The sequence below is a fragment of the Cnephaeus nilssonii genome (genome assembly GCF_951640355.1).
Source record: "Cnephaeus nilssonii genome assembly, chromosome: X".
Lineage (NCBI taxonomy): Eukaryota > Metazoa > Chordata > Mammalia > Chiroptera > Vespertilionidae > Cnephaeus > Cnephaeus nilssonii.
Window position 1 is genome coordinate 128,736,293 of NC_137071.1, and position 14,910 is coordinate 128,751,202.

Genomic DNA, 14,910 nt, shown 5'->3' on the forward strand with positions numbered 1-14,910 from the left:
AATTGGTGGTTCTCAAATTGCAAAGAAAGTGAATGAAGGTATTAGTGGTTAAAAAAAAAAAAGAAATACATTTATGAAGTTATATGGAGAAATAGGGTGCAATAATTGTGAATACAATGAAAACATGAAACAATCACCTTAAACTGTATCAGTTTTCAGAGATACATAATATTCATTCTATGGATATTATATGTCATAATATGTCAATGTTCTGGATTTTTATATCATTTTTATTTCAAAAGTCAATTTGTATTGTATCACAAACATATATGCTATGCAAACTAATTCCCAATGATTATCTGAACGAAGCTTTAAACAAAGAGCAAATTCTTAAAAGAATCATAACCTTTACTTCCAACAGCCATAGCAATAAGTGAACCATGCAAAAATAAAAAAATTGATAATTCTTAAAGAAACCAAAGTCAAAGTTATTGAAAAACTATGTACTTTCTGTTATTTTACTATATATCTCAAGATGGAGTATTGTCATTCCAATCAAGAAAGACAAAAAAGAGAGAGCTCGCCAACTCTGACTTAAGACTTCCCCACATTAACATCGCTTGGAATGTAAGTAATTTGTCCTAGCCACTTGTTACTGCTGAGGAACTAAAACAATGAAAACCTATTTTGCCCAAAAGCGACAGGCAATGCAACAAACAAATGACCAATTACTTGAGGAAGGAAAATCTATCACTGGCTGGAATTTCAGGGAAAGCTTCTAGCTCACCACAAACCAAGAAACTATTTTTAAACAAACCAGGAAGAAACTATTTTTTAGTTTTTCATACTAATATCAGCAATAATTATTATATCTCCAACTTTTTTTTTATTTTTTTACTTCTGAAACTCCTACTATCCATCCCCCTAATCTCTTACCTCGGGGTTTCTCTCTTTTTATGATTTTGCTGTATACGTTGAGGTAATTTGCTACATGATTTTCTAAGTAACTAACTTAACTTAGTGATTACCCTCTCATGTAACATGCCACACATATTTACTTGATATTTACATATAATTCCATTAATTATACTGCTCTGAGGCTCCATCACATATATTCACAAGAATATATATGCTTGCCTTTCAGCCCAGGGTTCTCTGCTTCTCGAGTTGTTCTCCAACCCAAAGAAGAGAAATCGCCGCACCATCTCCATGGCTTAAGGCAGTTTAACAGCTCCATCAGCTGTTTGGTTCGGCGAGGTCAATGGGTTAGCTTTGAGGTTAGGAGTGAAGAGGAGGGATGGTAAGACGCGGGGGAAAACCACTCCAATCCCACTGGAAGCGAGGACTGCTGGGAGCCCTACACACACACAGCCTGCAGCAGTGCCGGCCTCGGCGGCAGAGAGCTCCCTGCTGCAGTCACCCCTTCCCAGGCTGGCCCACACCCGTTACCAAAGGACGGAGGTAAAGGCCTCCCACCTGTTCTAGCTCCAGAGCTCCCGGGGGAGTAGGCCAAGGCTGTCAGAGGGTAGCTCCCTCTGGCCAATCCTGGTTTCACCCCACCTTCCACAGCTGTTGATCCTAAAGGCACTCCTTACCAAACAGCCTGTATGTGACCTCCCTCTAGAGCCGTGGTCGGCAAACCGCGGCTCGCGAGCCACATGCGGCTCTTTGGCCCCTTGAGTGTGGCTCTTCCACAAAACACCACGGCCTGGGCGAGTCTATGTTGAAGAAGTGGCATTAGAAGAAGTTTAAGTTTAAAAAATGTGGCTCTCAAAAGAAATTTCAATCGTTGGACTGTTGATATTTGGCTCTGTTGACGAATGAGTTTGCCGACCACGGCTCTAGGGCAGTGGTTCTCAACCTTTCTAATGCTGTGACCCTTTAATCCAGCTCCTCATGTTGTGGTGACCCCCAACCATAAAATTATTTTCGTTGCTACTTCATAACTGTAATTTTGCTACTGTTAATGAATCGTAATGTAAATATCTGTTTTCCGATGGTCGCGACCCACAGGTTGAGAACCGCTGCTGTAGAGCCTAAGACCATCGGAAAACACAGATATTTACATTACGATTCATTAACAGTAGCAAAATTAGAGTTATGAAGTAGCAATGAAAATAATTTTATGGTTGGGGGTCACCACAACATGAGGAACTGTATTAAAGGGTCGTGGCATTAGAAAGGTTGAGAACCACTGCTCTTGAGGAATCCAACCTACAATAGACCAATTACTACTTTTTTAGGATAAATTCCTAGAAGTCAAATGACCTAATCAAGTGATAGCAATGTTTTTAAACTATACATACACATTATCAACAAGAAAGGCTTAAGTTTCACAAAGCCTTGTTTTCTTCTGCTTCAAATTCATCTAAAATGACAGAAAAAAATATTTTAATGAATAAATCTGTAACAGGAATGATAAAGTATACCATCTGCAGATCAGAAAATTTTTAGGAATTCCTATAAGACAGGAAACAGATGGGATCAGAATGACAAAGATGAGAAAAACCACAGTCCAAAAATGTATACAAAAAAGAGTAGAATTCCACCATTTTCTACTATAAAAATAGAATCAGTTTTTCACAAGGAAATCCAAACTCAGAAAATTTCACACAACAATGATGACTCAGGACAATAAAGAACTATCTTCACAATAACAGGGCCAGTAAGTCCCCCATATACATATACCTGAGCAGTTTATTCACATGTTCACTGCAAGTTTTATTGTTTATTTCCCAACAAGTTATGCTATATAATCTGTTCTCTAAAAATACATGTTTATTTGCCTGGGGTTGGAGGTTTTCATCTTGTCCTGGTTCCAGAGAGAAAAATGAAGCAGCCTGAGGTAACAAATGTTTCCATCAACTGGTAGTGGTGGTGGTAGGGTGTGTGAGGGCTACTAGTTTTGGACTTACAGGAAGACAATGAAAAGAATAGATAGAAATAATTCAGTAATTGGTATTTTTAATATATTTTATTGATTTCTTACAGAGAGGAAGGGAGAGGGATAGAAAGCTAGAAACATCGATGAGAGAGAAACATCGATCAGCTGCCTCCTGCACACTCCCCACTGGGGATGTGCCCGCAACCAAGGTACATGCCCTTGGCCGGAATCGAACCTGGGACCCTTCAGTCCGCAGGCCGACGCTCTATCCACTGAGCCAAACCGGCTAGGGCAGTAATTGGTATTTTTAAAAGGAATTTTTTAAGTGAGAATGTGGTCAATAAAACTTCAAGAAGGATTAAAAAACACACATAATTCACATCTAGGAAACAGAGCATCAGCTAGAAATACTTAAAATACATATTATGTATACCTCTGCATCTATCCTCGCATTCCTCTTCTTCCTATAACAAAGAATCGACCTACTGCCGACCAGCATTAATGACCAGTTCATCTACACAACGGTAAAAGGGTCTAAGAGCACATCTTTTCACAGACTTAAATTCTTAGGTTATCTTTCTCTTTTCCCATTTTATTAGATTATTTCCTCCAGCTAGTCTTCCCACACAGTCCAGTTGCCACATGCCCCCTACCTCACCTTCCAAAAAAGAAAAAAGCACTTTCCAAAACAAGTATTTTTGTATTCTTCATTACCTTCACAGCCAAACATTTTATAAATGGAAAATGTAGCTAAATTCATAAACTAATAGTTTTCAAAGCCAATACATATTTTAATGATCTATAAGCAGCAAGGACATAAGGCCCACATGCAAATCTAATTTTCAAGTTTGGGTCTCTTATTTATGTCCTCTCAAATCAGTGTGCTGGACAAAAAAAAAAAAAAAAGTGCAGCATTAAAAAATTAGATTGCACAGATATCTATTATGTTTCTTTTGTGTAATGGTTTCCTTTAAATAACTTACTAATTTAATTAAAATTAAAATATCTAATAGAGTATTAAATAATTAATGCCTGTTATCCTGAAGTCAACTTGCTAAATACGAACTAGTTTCACATAACAATCGCAAAACGTCTAAGCTATCACCTCCTCCCCTCATTTTATAGATTAGAAGACAGAGCACTGGGATGTATATATAATCTGCTAATGGTAATGCAGCTAATGGCAAACAATAGAGATGAGCTGTTATAAGTAAGTAAATAAATAAATAAATAGATAAGCAGGCCTAACTCCAAAATCCATAGATTACACCTGTCTCAAACTAAAATTGCATTTTCATTAGGAGAGTGTTCACTTGACTTAACAGAAAAGTGGCATAATAAAACATCAACACTACATTCCAGCAATCCTTCACTCTAGCCCTGTAATAACCTACCAGTTGTTCTGCCCACTACACACATATGTGGAAACAAGCATAATAAATCCAACCACTCCACATTAAGATGTTTACTATGATCAAAAGGTTAAAATGTTTTTGCTTATAAAGATGCAGTTTTTATTTGCTATAGATTTTGCTTTTGGTATTAAGGGAGAAAATATTTAGGGGTGCTTTTAACTTCCTAAGTGAGTAATGGCCGGGGGATCAACAGTTTGGTGAAATAAAAAGGACACATCTTAGGGGACTACCTCCAGTTATTTAACTCACTTTAATTCTTATAGGAAAAAAATTGTCAAATGAATAAAAATCTTGTTTTATCCAATGCTCATATCTGATCATCTCTCTGTTATTTACCTTTACAATAAATAACATGGCTACATATCACATTTTTGTTCAAATATTGTCTAGCTAAAATGGAAGTTCTATAGCCAGGATAAAGAAGAGAAATGCTGAGTTTGTGTTACTTTTCTGAAGTGTCCACCAATGGCTCACTTTCTACTATAGCACAACTTTTGATGGGCAGGAATTTTTCATAAGGTGGAACAAAAGGGTAGTGCACATGTAGGTGGCTATAAGTTTAACTGAACGGTCTATAGATAATTTACAAGGAGTTACATGAATTCTTCACATATCCATCTATCCTGCCTTTTTCTTTCTTTTTTTCTCATTTAGGATGTTCATAAGCTTACAATTTTTTAGAAGTAAAACTGGTAGTACCCTTGATAAAGATAGGGTACAAACTATTACAATTATTTTAAACACATATATAAATCAAACAGTAATTAACAAGGGGAAAAATTACCTTTTGGATAATCTTCCAATAAGAGGTTGAAGTGACCTAATTGACAAAAGAAATCAGACTCCACTTTTCCTTCAGCTTTTAAGATTAGAGATTCGTAGCAGCGAACAGCCTAGAAATAAAAAATACAAACATTTAAGAAAAAGACAAAACCCTAAAATGCATTTCCTTCCTGACATAATGCACATATCTCCCATTTAATAATCCAAGAAATCAATATATTTATTTCACTTCTACCTCAGACATACTCAATGTAGCATTCTTTATTTTTTTTATTTTTTTATTTTTTTGAAAAGGAGGAAGGGAGAGAAATAAACATTGAAGTGAGAGAGATTCCTCGATCGGCTGCCTCCTATACACACCCGGACCAGGGATCAAACCCATGACATGGCCAGGGTGAATGCAGCATTCTTTAGAATACCTAAGTGTTTATTAAAAGAGCCACTAGTTATTGCATAAGAGCTTTTCCTATCTATAAAATGGTGATGCTAGCCAAATAAGATAATATAGGAGCACTCTGTTAAATTTTATTCATAAGCTATAAATCTTAATTATTACTATGGTCTCTGTTAATATAAACAAATAACACCCATCTTTCCAACAAATGGAAAGAACTTTATTAAGTTATGACAATTCATAGAATCTCCAGAGTAATATTAATAACTTCCATTTATACTTAACAGCTACTTTTTGCCGTAACCTCTACCAGTTTAAACTGCCATAAATTGCCTTTCAACTGTCTCATGATATACATCAAACCCACCAACTCTTAATTCTATTCCCAATTTTTCCCCCCACTATTATACATGCATATGCATTGATTCTCACTGTTCCTTCCCTGAAGAAAAACAAAAAGACAAGAAACAATATTTTAAGCTCATCTTAAAAAAAAAAAAATCCATGGGACTGCATGAGAAAATGAACAACGGAAAGAAGATAATTCTGGAGTCTGACATATCCCAGTTGTCATTAGCTACAGAAGAGCCTGGGGAACTTAGCCTCTCTTCTTTGAGTATTAATAACATTCAAAGGGCTGGCAAAAGGAATAAAATTAGAAAACTTCAGGGGCTTCCAGTCAAGATGGTGGGGTAAGTAAATGCAGTACTTGTATCCTCCCACCACCACATCAAAATTACAAATAAACTATAGAACAACTATCATTCAGACCCGTCTGAAATCCAGCTGAACAGAAGTCCTAAAACTTATATAGAAGCAGCCACATCCAGACTGGTAGGAGGGATGGAGATGCGGAATAGGCCGGTCCCACACCCACATGTGGTGGATAAAAATCAAGAGGGATATCTCAGCTGCAGAGGTTCATCCTAAGAAATGAGGGGTCCCAGACCCAAACTAGGCCCCTGAACCCAGGGTTCTAGTGCCAGGAAGAGAAGTCCCTCCAACTTCTGGCTGTAAAAACCAGCTGGGATTGTGATTGTGTGAGACAAGAAGGAGGGCTCTTAATGGCCTTCCTCTTAATGGGCCGGCACATGGACTCACTCAGACTCACGCCCTCTGAGCTACATTGCTGGGGCAGCAGCTCAAAGGGCACCAGGAACTGTCTGGCATCAAGGCGATATCTGGGATGGTGTTTTTTCTCTCAGACAGAAGTGCTGGCAGAGGCCACTGTTCCTTTTCTGAGTCCTTCTCACACAAAACCAGTAGCCAGGCGCCATACCTGAGTCTCCATCAACCTGACTAACACTGTTCGCCCTGTCTTGGTGATCCCATGAGACCCCACCCCATCCAACTTGCAGGTCCACCAAGCTGTTTCCAGTGGCTTTTCCGTACCAATGGCCTGTCTTGGCTCAGGCTAAAGACTTTTCCTAAAATCTCTCAAACAAGACAAGTGGCATCTGCCCTTGGCCTTGGCATGCCCCATATGTCTGACTAAGTGTCCCAGGCCTGAAATGCCCAGTTTGGGTGACTACGGAGGTTGTACCACTGGACCCTACAGGAAACCTACTACATTTTAGGCCACTCAACCAAGACTGAGAGACATAGCAACTCTAATAAAAAACACCAGGATGCTGCCAAAATGAGGAGACAAAGAAACATGTCACAAATGAAAGAACAGAACAAAACTCCAAAAAAGAACTAAACAAAATGGACACAAGCAATCCACTAGATGCAGAGTTCACAGCACTGGTTATAAGGATGAGCAATGAACTCAGTGAAAACTTCAACATAATAAAAAAGGACAAAGAAACTATAAAAAAGAACCAGTCAGAAATGAAGGATATATGAACTGAAATGAAGAATACTTTAAAGGGAATCAATAGTAGAGTTGATGAATCTGAGAATCAAAACAGCTATCTATATATATAAAAGGCTAAGTGACCAACTATACGTATGTCTGACCATCCAGTACGTATGACACACACTGGCAATTTAAAAATAAATGTTGATTCACACATGTGCAATACATGTAAAGCTCTCACTGGCACCAATCGCACATGTGTGTTTCGATCTGTCATTGTCGATCGTGAATTTGGATGACACTTCCATTATAGAGAAAGGGCAAATAGCAATATTAAAATATTTCTTCTAATTCATTTCCTTTCAATGTGCATGAATCTGTGTACCAGGCCACTAGGTTGGAATATAAGGAAGCAAAAAAAAACACCCCATCAGGACAGCAAAAAGAATCCAAAAAATAAGGATAGTGTATGGAGCCTCTGGGACAACTCTTCAAGCATACCAACGTTCACATTATGGGGTGCCAGAAGGAAAAGAGTAAGAAATTAAAAACTTATTTGAAAAAATAATGACAGAAAAACTTCCTTAACATGGTGAAGGAAATAAGACATAAAAGTCCAGAAAACACAGTCTCAAACAAGATGAACCCAAAAAGGCCCACACCAAGACACATCATAATTAAAATGCAAAAGGTTCAAAACAAAGAAAGCATCTTAAAGGCAGCAAGAGAAAAGCATTTAGTTCCCAACAAGGTAGTTCCCATAAGACTGTCAGCTGATTTCTCAACAGAAACTATGCAGGCCAGAAGGGAGTGGCAAGAAATATTCAAAGTAATGAAAAGCAAAGATCTACAACCAAGATTACCCTACCCAGCAAAGCTATCATTTAGAGTCCAAGGACATATAAAGAGCTTCCCAGACAAGAAAACTTTAAAGGAGTTCACCACCACCAAACTAACATAACATGAAATGGGTCTTCTTTAAGAAGAAAAGAAGAAAGAAAAAAAAAGATTAAAAATATGAATAAAATGGCAATGTATACATTTCTATTAACAATTACCGTATTTTCCGGCGTATAAGACGACTTTTTAACGCAGGAAAATCTCAAAAGTCGGGGGTCGTCTTATACACTGGGTGTCATCTTATAGGGCGGGTATATCCCAAACTCTATATTTTAACTGGAAAAGTTGGGGGTCATCTTATACACCCAGTCGTCTTATACGCCGGAAAATACGGTAACTCTTAAAAAAAAACACACAAAATAAACCATCAGAACAGATATAGACTGATACAAAGAACATTTTGATGGATGCCAGATTTGGGGGGAGGGGGGCGCGTTGTAGAGAAGGGTGAAAAAGGTGAAGGGATTAAGAAGTACAAACTGGTAGTTACAGGATAGTCACAGAGATGTAAAGTGCAGCATAGGGAATATAGTCAATAATATTCTAATAGTTATGTCCGATGGGTAAGATATTTATCGGGGTGATCACTTAGTAAGTTATATAACGTCTAATCACTGGGGTGGTATACCTCAAAACTAATAATATTGAATGTCACCTTTAATTGAAAAATTAAAATTTTTTTTTAAAAAGGAAAATTTCAAGGGTTTATCACAATGCTTAGCACTCCATAGGTACTTAATAACTTTCTTTACTTTCTCCTTAGATAAGTAAAAAAAGCTCTAACTCTTTCAAGACTGTTTCAAGCTTCAAAATAATTTTGTCAAAATTTCCCTAACCGTTTACTGTACAATGTTGTTATACTGTATCCTAGAGTCACTAAAAAAAGAAAATATGCATGATTTCTCAAATCTCTGGGTACAAATTCAGGTTTAATGCCCACAAAGAAAGGAACTAGAATAGCTTCCATTATCAAAAAAATCCTTTCACCACCTCTTCAAAAGCTTTTGATGGGATAAGAAAATGTAATGTGGAGCAAATACCCACTTAAAATGCCTTGATTTTTCTTCTCTTGTAAAGTAAAGCCATTGAGAATTTCAAAATGTGTATCTTAAAATTTACCTGTCCAAAGCACATATGGAAAAGGCATCCTAAAACAAGGCAAATTCTGAGGTGATTCTTCTATCCTTAAAGCCTAACATTTATAACAAGACTGTCCTCAGTTCTTATTCCACTCCTAGCTATCTAAATGTGCATGTGTACCAAATCACAATCACTGAAATTAATCATTGTGCTTCCTTATAATTAAGAGTCTGGATGCTACACTGAAGTCTAAGAAATTACTATAATTTGGAGGCATGAAATTTCAAGATCTTCTTTAAGTCATATATTAATCCTATCTGGCCGATGCTTTAGAGTACAAAAATACAATTTATTCTAGTGATTTTTAATATCAGAGAAATTTATAAAATTGTCAGGCTACAGAACAACAATTCTTAATTTTACATTAAATAAGTGACTTTTTTAAAGCTATCAATGGCATTTAAATAAAGCACTCATTAAAACAGTTGTCTTTGTTTTTTAAAACTTACTAAGATACTTAGAGACTTTTCCTACTCCTCTGACAATTTCCTATGGCTGATTAGCCTTAAATTTACAAGCAAATATGGTTTCATGGTAAAAAATAAGGATTCAAGATACAAACACAAAGAACTTTTAATAACTTAAGCTAAAACATGACATCCTATACTTCATCTTATCACCTATCTTAATGCCATTACTATGATCATCTATTGCCTATCTTCCATTTGCTATAATGCAAAGAAACACATCTAAAATGAATAGTATAGCCCGGCCAGTGTGGCTTAGTGGTTGAGCACTGACCTATATACCAGGAGGTCCCCCGGTTCAATTCCCTGTCAGGGCACATCCCCAGGTTTCAAGCTCAATCCCAGTGGGGGGCATGTAGGAGGCAGCCGATCAGTGATTCTTTCTCATCATTAACTAGAAGCCCGGTGCACGAAATTCGCGCACGGCAGGGGGTTGTCCCTCAGCCCAGCCTGTACCCTCTCCAATCTGGGACTCCTGGAGGGCAGTCAGACATCCCTCTCACAATCCAGGACTGCTGGCTCCCAATTGCTTGCCTGCCTGCCTTCCTGATTGCCCCTAACCGCTTCTGCCTGCCAGCCTGATCACCCCCTAACCACTCCGCTGCCAGCCTGGTTGATGCTTAACTGCTCCCCTGCCAGCTTGTTTGCCCCCAACTTCCCTCCTCTGCCGGCCTGGTCACCCCTAACTGCCCTCTCCTGCAGGGTTGATCACCTCCAACTGCCCTCCCTTGCAGGCCGGGTGCCTCCCAACTGCCCTCTCCTGCTGGCCATCTTGTAGTGGCCATCTTGTGTCCACATGGGGGCAGGATCTTTAACCACATGGGGGCAGCTATATTGTGTGTTGCAGTGATGATCAATCTGTATATTACTCTTTTATTAGATAGGATAGAGGCCTGGTGCACGGGTGGGGGCCAGCTGGTTTGCCCTGAAGGGTGTCACAAATAAGGGTGGGGGTTCCCTTGGGGTGTGGGGCGGCCTGAGCGAGGGGCCTGTGGTGGTTTGCAGGCCGGCCATGCCCCCTGGCAACCCAAGGGGAGGCCCTGGTATCTGGAATTTATTTTCCTTCTACAATTGAAACTGTGTAGCCTGGAGCGGAGCCAAGCCTGGGGCTCCGGCAGCCATTTCTGTGGCAGTTAATTCACCTTCTACAATTGAAACTTTGTAGCCTTAAGCGGGTGAGCCCAGCCAGGGTGTGCGGAAAGCTTTGCTTCCCCTGTGGCCGTCGGCAACCCTGGCCTGCTCTCTCAAGCTCCATTCTGCCGCCATTTGTTTGAATTTGTTTACCTTCTATAATTGAAACTTTGTAGCTTGAGTGGAGGCTTAGGCCTACAATGGCTATGGAAAGCTTGGCTTCCTCTGTTACCTGGGAAACCTTGCTCTCTGGCTGTAGCCATCTTGGATTGGGTTAATTTGCATACTCGCCCTGATTGGCTGGTGGGCATGGCTTGGCTGGTGGGTGTGGCTTATGTAGCGGAGTGATGGTTAATTTACATATTACCATTTTATTAGAGAGGATGTTTCTATCTCTCTCTCCCTCTCCCTTCCTCTCTAAAATAAACAAAAAAATATTTTAAAAATATATAAGTAATATTAAATGAATACTATACACAATTCTGATTGTGTGAAACCTAACAGCAGGTACAAATCAGAATGAGCACATTTTAAATTCATCTATCTATATACTCAGGCTTCATTAACAAATTCATAATACAGATGGGTCCCTGACTCACAATGGTTCAATTTATGATTTTTTTTTTACTTTTACGAAAGTGATTAGCATTTAGTCGAAATGGGGCCACTAGGCTAAGTTATGATGTTCGGTAGGTTAGGTGTACTAAATACATTTTGGACTTAATGATATTTTCAACTTCTGATGGGTTTATCAGGATGTAACTCCATCAGAAGTGAAGGAATACTTGTAATATCCAACAAAGCTAGCATGAAACTACCAGCTAATGTTACAATGCTGACATAGCCAAATATCAAATGAGATGAAGGTGAACAAGAAGGCAGAATAGTTTCCAAGAGCCTTGTGTCACCATTTCACAGTGAAACATAATGAATTTATTTGCAGAGTTTGAGGTAAGCCCTGACATTAAATATAAGCAAATACTAACAATTTTTAAGACGCATTTAGAGGAAAACAAATAATGAGATTATTTCTAATACTATTACCTAGAATGAAACACAGTATTTTAAATAATGTTTATTCAAAAGCTAATCATAAACATAAAAGTTATATAGGTAGTTTATATTTAGAACAAAGTTCAGGTAAACTTCTATAAAACAAAACTATTTTCCATTAAAAGGGTTACTCTTATATTCTTGCTCTTTTTTTAAATTTTAAATATGCACAAGTAAAATCATCCTCATAAAAAGTGTGTGTGCGTGCGTGTGTGTGTGTGTGTGTGTGTGTGTGTCTGTGTGTACACATGCAGAGAAAAAGGACTATAATATATAAAACAAATGTTAAATATAAAAAATCTATAGTCAGGCCATACAGTAACTTCTTTTTATTTTGCTGATTTTACTCCTCTATATTTTCTGGAGTTTTCATAATTAACCTATAACATTTCTAGTCTTATAAAGACATCATTTAAAAATTAGTATGCTTTCCTCCAGGATTCATCTTACCTTTAGTGTGAGGGTAGTCAAAAATTTGAATAAAAATCATTTGTATCTAGGTCATCATTCAATAGAGCACTTTCTGCAATGATATAAATATTCTATAATCTGCCCAATATAGTAGGCCCTAGGCACATGTGGCAATTGAGCACTAGAAATATGGTGGGTGCAAGTCAACAACTGAATTTTTATATTATTTAATTTTCATTTTTATTTAAATTTAAAGACAGGTGGCTATGGAGAGTGTATAGCTAGCTAATTTTTAAAGCTTAAAAAAAAAAAACACGAATATTCAACCCACATACTAAATACAAGGAAAGCAAAATTTCTTATGTTTATAAATGAAAAGCCTATAAAAATAACAGAATATCCTACACTGGGAATGAGCAATGCCCTCCACAAAAAATCACTCTTACAGTCTATAGTTCTTTACAGCTAGTAGCGGACATATTTATAATCCTTACTCCTTACCACCTACTGGAAAAACATTGAAAATTAAAATAAACAGTTAATCCTATCTAATAAAGAGGGAATATGCTAACTGATCCTCACGCCGTCGCAAAGATGGTGGCGCCCACAGCCAATAAGAAGGGAATATGCTGCCGAAACCAGTTTGGCTCAGTGGATAGAGCGTCAGCCTGCGGACTGAAAGGTCCCAGGTTCGATTCCGGTCAAGGGCATGTACCTTGGTTGCGGGCACGTCCCCAGTGGGGGGTGTGCAGGAGGCAGCTGATCGATGTTTCTCTCTCATCGATGTTTCTAGCTCTCTATCCCTCTCCCTTCCTCTCTGTAAGAAATCAATAAAGTATATTTTAAAAAATAAAATAAAATAAAGGGAATATGCTAATCGACTGCCCTGCCCTGCCCTCAAAGATGGTGGTGCCCACAGCCACAAGATGGCGGCGCCCAGTCCCCTCAGCCCCGCCGGGGCGGCAGGCGGGCCCGGCCACTCCACGCGCCTGCCTCTGGAGTCCCCCAGTCCCCTCAGCCCCCCAGGGCTGGCCCGAGGCGCAGGCAAGCCTCAGATGGCAGCTGCCCAGCTGCCCAGGGCCTCCCGAGGCTCAGGTAACCAGGGCCGGCCGAGGCTTGCGCTGCCGGCAGTGGCAGCAGCAGAGGTGTGATGGGACGTCGCCTTCCCCGGACTGCCGGGTCGCCTCCTGCCCCTGAGGGCTCCCGGACTGTGAGTGGGGGCAGGCCGGGCTGAGAGACCCCTCTCTCCCCCCCAGTGCATGAATTTTCATGCACCGGGCCTCTAGTCATTAAATAATAGAATCAAAGGAAAGTGAACTAACATCCTCCCAGCTAGATGAAGATCTTGGATGCCTTCCTCCCATTATAGTGCCATTTTCCACAATGTTCAATATAATTTGTGTTTAATATCTGCTTTATTTTTATTATTTTAAAACTGTGTTATCTCAGAACAGTAATATCATCATTACCCTCTATTTCTAAACCTTGATAAAGTTTAGAGCTCATGAGCACAGATATGTAACCAATTTATTTTTAATGTTAAGCACCAAAGTCTTTTATGATGAACTGGTCAGTACCTAACTAAAATATGACACTTGCTAATATCTTAGAATTGTTAAACATAGGAAACTCTTAAACAAGTGATCCTTCCCCCCACCCGCCAATTTAGAAGATTGGCTGAAGTAGCTTGGTGACATACAAATTAATAAATTAATATAGATTTACATACCCCAATGGTGTGCTTTCCCCTCCTTTTTTTATGCCTACCACAAATGCCTGAGACAGAATCTCAACACAGTCCTAATTTGATGGCTCCCCTTTTGGAAGCCCCTCCCCTTTACCAGGCTCCTAGGTACTTCCTACCTCCCCCACCTATAAGCTTTCTCAGGGGAGGGGCCATATCCCAACCCATGGTCACAAAACAGGGGTTTAATATATTACTTCTTGCATTAACAAAGCAATGTCCCTTTATTATTGTAGGTTCTCAAATAACCCTCTCTTCTTTGTCCTAAACTTCCCATTTCTTAAGAGTTGCAAGTCAGGATGCAAACAATTAATCTTATTATTTAAAACTAGAGGCCCAGTGCATGAAATTCATGCGCTGAGGGGGGGGGAGGGATGCGGGTCTCTCAGCCTGGCCTGCGCCCTCTCACAATTCGGGACCCCCTCAGAGGATGTCTGATAGCCGGTTTAGGCCCAATCCTCGCAATCCGGGATGCCGCATGCACCAGTGACCATACTTTTCATACAGGTGAAAGGCATCTTGCTGTTGTATGGGCAGCTACATTTTCTTGCCGATTATAAAAAGTAGTACATAACATGATCCTTCTGAGGCAGTAGTACCATTTTCCCCATCTTATGGGTGGAAAACTGAAGCAGAGAGAAGTTAAGTAATTGGCTTTGTCACACAGTTATAAGTGTCAGAATCAGGGCTGACCACAAAATGTGCAAGCCAGAGTCCATGCATGTCATCGCTGCATCATCCTGTTTTTTCAGTGTTAGAGTAGCCTTGCCAGGTTTTAATTTTTAAATCTAAGAGACTATTCCCAATATATAGGGTAGGGTCCCTAGGCCTGGTGGGCAATCAGGGC

General features: G+C 39.2%; 1 protein-coding gene across 5 annotated transcripts in view; it reads right to left on the reverse strand.

Annotated features, from left to right (window-relative positions):
• Positions 1-14,910, reverse strand: part of KDM6A (lysine demethylase 6A) — a 156,289-nt gene that overhangs the window by 96,857 nt on the left and 44,522 nt on the right. For all 5 annotated transcript variants that reach the window (XM_079764909.1, XM_079764907.1, XM_079764910.1 and 2 more), the window contains exon 3: positions 5,024-5,132. In XM_079764909.1, coding sequence (XP_079621035.1) covers positions 5,024-5,132 — 109 coding nt within the window. The remainder of the gene's footprint in view (positions 1-5,023; positions 5,133-14,910) is intronic.